Consider the following 12134-nt stretch of genomic DNA (forward strand, 5'->3'; position numbering starts at 1 on the left):
CCACGGTTTACTCTGACACTTTGAGGATCTACTACATTAATTTACATCCATATGTAAGAAAGTTGTCAGGCAAGAGAGAGAGAGAGGCGTTAATGGGAGCTGTGTCTTGTAAAATGTGTACTGTCTATTATATTGTATGTATAACCGTGTCTTTTGGAGATGAGATTCTCAAGGGGCTTCCCACTAAATAGAATAAATACATTCAAAAATTAAACATTCTATTTGTACTATACGAGTTATTGCAAAGGTGATGATTTTAAAGGGCCCGTGAGAGCAGAAGCCAGCTGGATAGTGGCCCCTGTATTGTTTTTAAGTTCCATTATGTTTTGGCTTTTATAAAGGGCTCGTGGGGACGTCCTGCAATGCTTTGTTAAGGATTTATCATAATCACTATCAACACTGGATATCTGATCAGCCTAGAATTTAAACACAGATTGTTCGTATTTACAGAGACAATAAACAGAAAATGTGCAGCTAAATGTCTGTTATGATTCCAAAGTGGGCCTTGTTTACTGCTTCAGGAGAAAGCGGATCGCTGCTGAAATGGAATATGGCCCCGTAGACCCAACATTTGAAACCAGAAATGTCTCACTGTCACTTTCATGCTTGGGTTTCAACTTTCCTCCTGTATTTGCATCGCAGATAGCGGCGCAGTAGAAATAATCAGTTGCACAAATGACCTGTTTTAGAACTTACTTAAAGGTGGAGTATCTTAAAAACGTTTTTAGGTCGCGTTCCGAGCATCCAAAGTATTCACCGTGTGGAGTTTACAAGCGATTTTTACAGCTTCATGAAGCCACAGCAAAGTTTTGCCGCTAACAAACATTAGCATGCTAACACTGCACTTCCTGCTTTGTAAATAATAAAACACTCTTTAATTAGATGATTATAGGAAATATATATGTACTGTGTTGAAACAAATTATACCTTATTACATGAAAAAATAACATCTATAATACAAATCTGATCCCTTTTATTTAGTCAAATGGCAAGCTCATTTTCCATAGTATTTACATAAGGATAATCCAAAAATTACACTTCAAATTTCCCTGCACGATTGTTGAAATAATGACTATTGAATGGCATATAATTTACGTCAATTGGTATAAATGCTTAAATTATGGAACACACAAGCACGCTCCATATCCATGAAGAAAAACTGCAATATTGTATTTTCCAGCATGTTCCACAGGGTTTAGTGAAACCTGGAATAATATGTGTGGATCTACAGTACTAAATCCAAGAAATCACGGCATTCTGCAGCTACTGATTACACCCGTCACAGAATTCCTACTTGGGACGTCCGGTCTCACGGGGGGTCCGTGGTCTCTTCTAATATCTGTTTATTTTGGTTTGGATGAGATGAAAGTGCAAATCCCCGAGCCACAGTTGAGTTGGATCTACTGTTACTTTACTGTAAGTCCGAGTGGAACATCGCCTCAAGTCAATTTGTAAGTCATAGAGTTTCCATGAGCTCCGGTGACAGTGGGGGCCCCTGAGGTCTACCACACAGGACCACAATATCATGTCTCCATATTCACAATGATGCTTATGAATATTGTAACTGGGCCAATGGGAAGAAACCACAGCGATTCTATGGCTATTATTGCTAAATATTACCAACATGACAAGAATACAGCCCTAAATTGCAACCTTTTCACAAATTGCTGATCTTTGCCTACAGTTTATGTGAAAATATTATCACAAAATTGCTTTAAGCTACATTTTCTGTAAATGTGCATGGACTAAATAACTCTCCTGGAATCTAAAACGAATATATAATGAAAATGCTTTTACCTTTCTTCTCAATACTTAAGGCCCAGGGATGGAGAGTGCAGACATGTCTGTCTCCATGGAAACTTATCATTTTGCCTGGAATGTTCTGGTAAAAATGATTTCTTTGATTAGTATAATATATGCCTCCATATCATGCATTCTGACCATGAGTGGGCTCGCTTCTCCACAGATCTGACCTGTAACTTGCCTTGGAGCATCACCTGCTTGTCTCCATGGAGATACAGGCGTTGATTGCCATAATGGTGAAAATTCTAGTCAAAGCAATAACATCTCCATGGAGACGAGCTAAAAAGTTACACTCTTTAATTCCCTTGTCAACTTTTCCCATGGAAAATGCTCCTTTTTAAAATGTTGACACAAAATAATAATGCCTTATTTTAACTGTGAAAGGAAAAAAACTAAACATTAAGACACCAGAACCAGGCTAAATTAGGATTTTTTTAATTTTTTTTTATTTACTTTTTACAAACTGCACATTTTGGTTGGATGTGAACTACTAAACCATCTTGTAAAGTCGTTAAATGCATTTATTTCCTTGCAATATTTATTATTATTGAGTTGTAATCGTTAGAGATAAATTAAATGACATTACTTTTGTGAGCGGTGTGGTCTGTAGTAAGTTTAATGGGGTTAAGCTTCCTGTTTATATAACATTAATATAAAGCTGTAGAAAATATGTGTTAATAAAACGTCTTCTATATTTTTTGGAGCACAGATATTCTCTTGCCAGCTGCAAAATGACATTCGGTCAAGTGACTGGCCCTGCAGTAGATGTTAATAAATTGCTGTTTGGATAAAGCCATATTTCACTCTGCTTAGTCTCTGACCTCTCCAGTCGATCTGCCACACTTCATCATTTCACAGTTTTCTCTCCGCTGCCTCCAGAGACCGGGAATCATAACTTTCCCTTTGCCTCTGCTACTTCTTCATCATTCCAAATCCTAGATAGACCACTTTTTTTTTTGTCCTCACCACAGCTGCTGCACTTTGGCTGTGATTTAATGGAAAATGTTTCTCTTTTTTCTGTGCAGGTTGAGATCACGCTGCAAGACGTCAACGACAACCCGCCGGTTTTCCCCAACGACATTCTGGACCTGACCATCGAGGAGAACGTCGGAGATGGCTTCAAGATAATGCAGCTCACAGCCACGGATGCAGACGAGGTCATTATTTGGGATATTTTGAAGTCTGAGTGTGTTTTTTGTACTCTCTGAGCCCACTTTCCACTACAGGAGTTTCCCAAGTTAATACTTATCCTGGGAACCATTTTGTATTTAATTTACCTTCTTAACTTTTGCCCTGAAAGTGTAAAGAACGGCCAAATGAATGATTCAAAAGGTGTTTTTCTGAGCTTGTTGATTGAAGTTAAGTAGATCAAGGTGCTGGACATACACACTGACACCTGGAGAACGGAGAACATCTTTAAACGATTAAAAGTGCAGTGTAAACAGTCATGCGCCACCTGCAAATGCATAAGCAAACTTCCTGTTACAGCTGTTTAAAAAGGGAAAATAAAGCGGTAACAAAGCTGAGGGCTACGGTAGTTCACAAACTCATCATCTGTGCTCATAACCCTCCTCTGCCCTGGGGCTGACGGGCTGGATGTGGCTGCCAATCTCCGTCATTTCTGACCACCACAAATCACACACACCACTTGAATTCAGTCATGATTAGATGAGGTAGGTGGAGTGTCTTGCTCAAGAGCACAAAAACAGTATGGACTGGTCAGAGATGGGTTCAAGGGGGAATTTTCTACCAATGAACCCGATTAACCAAGTGCTAGTAATTCACTCTGTTAAAATGATTTAACTTGCCTACATGCAGTATTTACTACAGTATTACAGTATTACTACAAACTACCAACACTGCAAGGTTTTCCTTCTTTGCATTTTATTGTCCAAAAATAGGAGAATGGAATATAAAATAGTATAGTAAGTCCTTGTTGAAGTAAAGAAACACTAAATACAATTCAATTATTTCCATTTAAGGCGAGACACTGAAAGACAATCTGACTTCTTCTTCTGTATTTGACAAAAATATGAGAGCAAAAATTTCCACACACTTTTCATCTTGTTTTCATATCTAAATAAGGAATCTGGAAAATAATGGACAAATTGTTAAAGCTGGTTAAAAATGTCTTGCTTCATTGATTTCTACTGAAAATTGTAATAGAAATTCAAATTTTCAACAAATCCTTTGATTTTAGATTGTAAAATTTGATGAATGTAGGAACTTTTTTCCTTCTTACAGTGCTATAGGTATGTTGTATGTGCCCAAAGTGTTTTTTTTTATTTGATTCCTGAAGTCTTTAGCTAGAGAACAGTCTCCATCCTTCCCCTCGGATGAGCAGACAAACTGCAGCACACTTCCCTGTTTCAGCCCATCCTCCAGGAAACACACGCCCCCTCCCGCATTATGAGGTATTTCATTAAATGTAATATTAAAACATCTTTATGTGCAGATTGGACAATGTTCCAAATGAGCATTTATATGCTGAAAGAGCAAAAAAAGACACAAACAAAAATCCCTGTTGCGTCTCACCTGCAAAGTGTGTTCCATTCAACACATAAAGTTAGTGCACATAGTTTCCAATGATTATCCAAAGCGCCCCAGCAGTCCCCGCTCCATCACACCCTTCTGCTTCCTCTGCTTCCATATCACCGCTTTCAAAGACCTCTTCCATTTCACGTGTTGACGTTATGCGAGAGCCATCGTGACCGCCGGTGTCACAGAGCCGTAAGAAGTCAAGTGATCGATTCTTCACTCCGCCGCTCCGATAGTCCCTCTGCACTCGCCGTCGTTCACATTACATCACCGGCATCACTCTCAATTAGTTAAGGGCTCCATCTTTAGCCGCTTTAGGCAGGATATGGACATTAAATCCTGCAGTGAGCCTGCCGGCATCTCCAAGGTCTGCGGTTCCCCTCACGAGCCAAAGGACACAGCAGAGCCAATGGAAAAGTCAGGCCGTACAGGCGAGATATTAGGAGGCCGGAGCTTTAAGGCTAACTTATGAGGCCACACGACTTTTATTGCACAGCTGTTCACTCCTGCTGTACGTGTGCTCTGAATGTGAGAAAAGTCATGTACAGTCCCTTCTGCACCGCTCTTTTATCTTAATGCTCCGCTGACTGTAAATCGCAGACCTGGACCAATCCCGGGCTTTTCATTTGGGACGTTTTAACGACATTATTTGATTATTTTCTCCGCCCGGTGCCAAGTACTCGTTACTTTGATGTGCAGAACGTGCATATGGTTTTGAAATCAGTGCGTGCATTTTACCCTCATTTGAATTGAAGTAAGAGTACAGGATATCAGGGCGTGTTTTTGCCATCGAGCTTGTACTTAAGGTACTTACTTCCTCTGTGTCTGTTCTTTAACACATTTATGCGAGCAAGGTGGTTGAAGTGTCTTGCTAAAGGGCATAATAGCTGTATGAAATGCCACAAGAGAGAGTCATATCGCCAACCATCTGTTCATAGGACGACTGCTCTAACTTCTGAACCCTGGTCACACATTTAGTCTGTGTATCGAAAGAAATTATGGCAACAATTAATGATATCTACACTTTAAAAAGCATAAACAAAGCAATGAACAAATAGTTTAGAAAGATTGATTCAGGCTTAGTAATGTCTTTGTTCAAGGGTCTTTTTAATAAAGTATTTGTTGGTTATGGACAAAAAGTGTATTCATGCTTAAGGCTAAAGAAGTGTAGTTGTACTTATTATAAATTATATGTAATCCATTCTTGATTTAGACATTTTAAGGAAAGGAAGGTTGAAAAACACAGTTTATTTATAAATCTGTTTTGAGTTCAAGAGCACAAAATGAGGATCAGCCTTTTACAACCCTCTTTAATAAACCTCACTAATGCAGTCATATTTTATAATTCAGCAAAAATCCAACATAAAGATGAACAATGTGACATTTCTGGTATCATCTTGTCTCCTTGCAAAACGTATTGCTTTTCCTTGCATAAAACATATTTATCTTGCATGTATTCAGGTGATTTTACTGCCAAAAAAGACATAAAAAAACAGATTGGTTCAATACTATACTGGGGAATATTCCAGGCAAAGCAGTAATATTTCCACCGTGGTCACCAGAAAAATAGTGCACCTTAAACTGCAATTAAACAGCATCGCCAACGTTTCTCTGGGGAAAGCCCCCGAGGAAAGAGAAAAGCCCGTCCCGGACACGTTTTATTCTAAAGCTTTGTTAAATTACAGATTCCAGCGCTGTTTACTTCAGACTTCTTCTCCACCATGAATAGATGGCTATAATGGAACCTTGCGCCTCATTCCAAGTCTCTTTTCTGGGCCAGATCTGAGCCGGCCAAACTCGGTGCCCACATCCTTACGCAGGAAACTGAAGCTGCGCCGACACTAAACGCACAGATTGCAGTGGAGCCCGGGCAGAGAAAGCCACATGTGTTCGCCGGTGCTGAGGGGCCAAGAGCGCAAGCTGTTGGCCATCTGACGCCCCCAAAACTCAGACAACGTAATGACCCCGGGGCCAATTTAACAGTTCTACATGTGGGATGTGTGCGCGCTTCAAAAAAACTGCTTCTCTGTTTTCGATCAAAGTGGAAAAGTAAATAAAGAGAAGGTGTGGCCTTAGACTTTAAAGAAAATCAATAAAAAGGTTTGGATCGCCAGCTTCTATAAATGTTTCTCTGCTCGTTTCGGAAGGAATTCTCTGTTTTTTTGTGCTTTGGTAAGAGCTGTTTTACAAGAATCCTGACCTTACATGGAAAGTATGAGGAAGTTACAAACAAGGTAATAAACAAGTGGAGCAGCAACAACCTGCTGGCAAAGTAGGAGATGCACATTCACTTTGTACTTCATTTGGAAAGACAGAAACACACACAAATAACCGAACAAAAGACATTTGTAACTGGTTTTCCAGCTGCCAAAAACCTCAAGTGTTTGTTTCTCCATATTGTTGCATACAAATATATAAGACATAATAGAAATCAATCATTATTATCATTACATTATTCAGTATGTGGAACTTGGTATTGGAACTTGGAACCGCTAGATTAACAATACTTGATCACTTTATCAGTCCTATATACAGTACAGAGAGATTATTTTGCTTAAGGGCGGGGCCATATGGTAAAAAAGCAAGAAAATTAAATTAAAAATAAGAAAATTAAGTGGGTCATTTAATTCCAGACATAAATAAGACTTTGATACAGAAAACACACACAAATAACCAAGTTTATTCTTCCAAAGTCTGAACTCTGCTTCAAAGTTCAGACTTTTGCTTTTACTGACATGAAATTGGCCCTGGAAGTCTGGATTTAAAAGCCCCAGGCCGAGCATTGATGATTTCAAATGATTGGACATCATTTGAACGTGGTCACAGATGGAACCGAATCATACACCAATGTCAAGTTGTGACCAAATGGAGAGGTTTGAGTACTTCCCTGACCAAAGTGAATTGTTTCTTTTCTGCATGGATACATATTTGCTTTGCCTGGATTATGCAACAGTTTGGCATTAAACATATGCATCTCCATTGAAACAAGACAGTTCAGGGGTCTAGCACTTATGAAAAGTGTCCATACAAAACTGTCCACAAACGTCACAAACTTGCCTCTCGTCTCCTGATGTCCAAAGTTCAAAGCCTCATTTATACTTCCAGTTGTCTTTTTATTGGTAGCATTGTTGCACATACTCAGGCTTTGTAAATAAGACCAGTGATCTCCACAGATCCACAGGATAGAGTGCGTTTTTCAAATTCTTTTAAAGAAATAAAGCCACGCAAGGAAAGAGAAGTTCAACATAAAACTGCTGAAAATGGCAGAATCCCCCAGAAAAGGTTTTTTAAGTCCAAACCTGCTTCTATGTTTCGATTGCACCTTTCATCCTTCTATGAACTCTCCGATGTGTGAACAAAACCTTCCAACTCACAGCAACAATACATTTCCAGCGTCAGCACCTTTCAGGCGTATTGTCTCAGGCTTTTTCTGCTTCAACAGGAGCAGACATCTTGGGTGTCCAGTCCCTTTGTGCAGCTTTATCTCGCAGCTCCTCCTGACAACACGCCGCTTATTTTCCAGGAGTCTTGTTATGCTTGGCCCTCGCACACAGCGAGCCCATGTGTGTCCCCGACTTCTCACTTCACTGCGAGCGCTCATCTGCTAAATGAGTTGCCTTCTGCTCCAGCCTAATTGGCCAACCCTTTCCCTCAACCTCCCCTGCTCTTACTTTGTCTTTGGAGGGCCCTAAAGTACTCAAAGTGTTTCAGGCGAGGGGTCAAGGGGCCAACCGGCGGAGTGTGTTGACGCACTAGAGATGTTAATAACTCGTGCTCCCCGGGACGACAGAGGAGGGATGAGCTCGGTCGGACATGTTGTTGCATTAATTGGGAAGTTTCAGACGATTGAACTCGTGCATAAACAGTCTGTTATGTGCGCCGACATGTGTGTTGGACGGTTACCGAGACGATAACTCCGGCTTTGAACCCTATCAGTAAATTAATTGGCAAGCCCCGGGTGTTGGGTTCCGTGGTGTGGCCCAGGTGCCTGATGGGAACGCCAGATCTTGAGTGGCTGATTGATGACAGCAGGGTTCTTAGCCGAGGGACGCTTCACTTGTGTCTGATACGGCTTTTATTTAGATTTATTATACGAGGTTTGGATGTGTAAGCGCTGTTCTGGTAATGAAATGAGGGATGAGGTCAAGAGCAGCCGGGTTTATCTGTGGTAAAGGCAGATCTGAGATAAGAGAGTCACGAAGCTGGACTTACGATATTGAATAAGGCTAAAGCATTAGCTGTCATGAGCAGAAGACTGATGAGAACAGTGTTGGGCAAGTTCCTTCAAAAAGTCATTGAGTTAGGTCAGGGGGTCCAACCAACTCGACAATGTCCAATTATCAAAGTGAATCATTCGAGATTTTGCATTTGACATAGTTTCGATGCCTCCACACATTTAATAAGAGTTGGAACATTAATATTAGGTTGGTATGACATCAAAATGCTTGATATGATCAAATTTGACAGTAAACTGTACCACTTTTTGTTGTTGTTTGGACCAATTTAGCAAGAAGGCCACATTAGGCCCCCGGGCCGTAGAGTGGACATGCCTGAGTTAGTGAGTGCGAGTAGTTAAAGTAAGAAGTAAATGAAAAATCTCCAAAAATACACCCACCACTGCTTATTCAAGGAAAACATTATCTCTGTTCGGCCTTCTTCAGCCTGAAAATCAGAAAGTGCACCACAACCAATGCTAGTTATAAGTGATTCTCCTCTAGACACAGGACAAACATCTGTTAAAAAGCACACACAAAGAACTCATTTACCAAAGTCACACTGATATCAGAACATGTCAGCGCTTGTGCACGTGTAGAACCAGAGAACAGCCAAAGTGTGCGAAAAAACAGCCGGTTCACGTCTTTTTACCTGACTCTCCCGCAGAGTCGCAAAATAATGACATATATCCATGAAAGCCACGCCTATGTTGCACATTTCCTGGTTTCCGTGTTTCGGATGGTATTGAGCTGCGTGTGATGACGATCAGTGAAAAAAGTCTTCCCGCTGCTTCCATTTGTCACATTCACAGTCGCAGTCGCTCATTTTGCTCCTGTTTATTTCCTCAACAAACAACAAATGAAAGTTATTGCAGCTTCTGTGAATGAGTCTCATCACTCACCGCGTTACACTGACAGTAACTATAATGAGGAAAGAGTCATTACTGATCACATTTACACTGTGAGTAACGCTGTTTTACTTCTGCTCAGTCTTTTTAGTTTCTGTCTCTTCTGCACGTTGTTTTAACTACAATAGTATCTCAGTGCTCGTTATCTGTCCTCACGACCTCTTGTAATAAGCCATTGTCATATGCATATTGCACATACAGGTATTGGAATAGCAAAAACAGCTAATTTATGGTACATTCCAGTCGAACCTGCTCCTGCTCCTCTGTAAACGTGCTCCTGCTCCTCTGTAAACGTGCTCCTGCTCCTCTGTGAACCTGCTCCTGCTCCTCTGTGAACCTGCTCCTGCTCCTCTGTGAACCTGCTCCTGCTCCTCTAAACATGCTCCTGCTCCTCTGTGAACCTGCTCCTGCTCCTCTGTAAACGTGCTCCTGCTCCTCTGTGAACCTGCTCCTGCTCCTCTGTGAACCTGCTCCTGCTCCTCTAAACATGCTCCTGCTCCTCTGTGAACCTGCTCCTGCTCCTCTAAACATGCTCCTGCTCCTCTGTGAACCTGCTCCTGCTCCTCTGTAAACGTGCTCCTGCTCCTCTGTGAACATGCTCCTGCTCCTCTGTAAACATGCTCCTGCTCCTCTGTGAACATGCTCCTGCTCCTCTGTAAACATGCTCCTGCTCCTCTGTGAACCTGCTCCTGCTCCTCTGTGAACATGCTCCTGCTCCTCTGTAAACATGCTCCTGCTCCTCTGTGAACATGCTCCTGCTCCTCTAAACATGCTCCTGCTCCTCTGTGAACCTGCTCCTGCTCCTCTAAACATGCTCCTGCTCCTCTGTGAACCTGCTCCTGCTCCTCTGTGAACATGCTCCTGCTCCTCTGTAAACATGCTCCTGCTCCTCTGTGAACATGCTCCTGCTCCTCTAAACATGCTCCTGCTCCTCTGTAAACGTGCTCCTGCTCCTCTGTAAACGTGCTCCTGCTCCTCTGTGAACCTGCTCCTGCTCCTCTGTGAACCTGCTCCTGCTCCTCTGTGAACCTGCTCCTGCTCCTCTAAACATGCTCCTGCTCCTCTGTGAACCTGCTCCTGCTCCTCTGTAAACGTGCTCCTGCTCCTCTGTGAACCTGCTCCTGCTCCTCTGTGAACCTGCTCCTGCTCCTCTAAACATGCTCCTGCTCCTCTGTGAACCTGCTCCTGCTCCTCTAAACATGCTCCTGCTCCTCTGTGAACCTGCTCCTGCTCCTCTGTAAACGTGCTCCTGCTCCTCTGTGAACATGCTCCTGCTCCTCTGTAAACATGCTCCTGCTCCTCTGTGAACATGCTCCTGCTCCTCTGTAAACATGCTCCTGCTCCTCTGTGAACCTGCTCCTGCTCCTCTGTGAACATGCTCCTGCTCCTCTGTAAACATGCTCCTGCTCCTCTGTGAACATGCTCCTGCTCCTCTAAACATGCTCCTGCTCCTCTGTGAACCTGCTCCTGCTCCTCTAAACATGCTCCTGCTCCTCTGTGAACCTGCTCCTGCTCCTCTGTAAACATGCTCCTGCTCCTCTGTGAACATGCTCCTGCTCCTCTGTGAACCTGCTCCTGCTCCTCTAAACATGCTCCTGCTCCTCTGTGAACCTGCTCCTGCTCCTCTGTGAACCTGCTCCTGCTCCTCTGTGAACCTGCTCCTGCTCCTCTAAACATGCTCCTGCTCCTCTGTGAACCTGCTCCTGCTCCTCTGTAAACATGCTCCTGCTCCTCTGTGAACATGCTCCTGCTCCTCTGTGAACCTGCTCCTGCTCCTCTAAACATGCTCCTGCTCCTCTGTGAACCTGCTCCTGCTCCTCTGTGAACCTGCTCCTGCTCCTCTGTGAACATGCTCCTGCTCCTCTGTGAACATGCTCCTGCTCCTCTGTGAACCTGCTCCTGCTCCTCTGTAAACATGCTCCTGCTCCTCTGTGAACCTGCTCCTGCTCCTCTCTAAACATGCTCCTGCTCCTCTGTGAACCTGCTCCTACTCCTCTGTGAACCTGCTCCTGCTCCTCTAAACATGCTCCTGCTCCTCTGTAAACATGCTCCTGCTCCTCTGTGAACATGCTCCTGCTCCTCTGTGAACATGATCCTGCTCCTCTGTGAAGCTTCTGCCATTATAAATCCACTGTTATGCTAATGTTGCTAATGGCTACACAGAGCTAATCTAAACAAAAGCAAAAAAATCACTCTAAAACAATTTATTATAAACTGTAAACGTAATAACAATGTCCGGGTAATAAATTAACTCAATTGAATCCTTTTTTTATTGAGTTGTTAACACTGAATTAAAAAAAAAACACAAAGTTATTACAGTATTTTCCGGAGTATAAGTCGCACCAGCCAAAAAATCCATAATAGAGAAGAAAAAAACATATAAGTTGCACTGGAGTATGAAATGCGGTTGCACGTGTGAAAATAACAAATAATATCACATATTAGTCGCACGCCGGCCAAAACTATGAAAAAAGGTCCGGAAAATTGGATTTTCCAGCAGCGCTTCGTGATTTGAATTCTGCAGCTTTACAAATTAAAACTCTTTGCAAAGTGTAGAAACTGAGCACTTTTATATTGGTCAATGCGATCGACAGCTCGACCCTCACCACGGAAACACACCCTGACGTCTTTCACTTTAAACCATGCATAACATTCATTCACCATCATGTGA

The 12134-nt window shown here is 42.4% G+C and overlaps 1 protein-coding gene across 1 annotated transcript in view; it reads left to right on the top strand.

Annotated features, from left to right (window-relative positions):
- fat4 (FAT atypical cadherin 4) overlaps positions 1 to 12134 on the top strand; it is a 177541-nt gene that overhangs the window by 89402 nt on the left and 76005 nt on the right. The window contains exon 2 of the mRNA XM_072435070.1: positions 2829 to 2960. Coding sequence (XP_072291171.1) covers positions 2829 to 2960 — 132 coding nt within the window. The remainder of the gene's footprint in view (positions 1 to 2828; positions 2961 to 12134) is intronic.

The sequence above is a fragment of the Eucyclogobius newberryi genome, unplaced genomic scaffold (genome assembly GCF_026437365.1).
Source record: "Eucyclogobius newberryi isolate DKJ021-1_F unplaced genomic scaffold, fEucNew1.0.hap1 SCAF_11, whole genome shotgun sequence".
Taxonomy (NCBI): domain Eukaryota; kingdom Metazoa; phylum Chordata; class Actinopteri; order Gobiiformes; family Gobiidae; genus Eucyclogobius; species Eucyclogobius newberryi.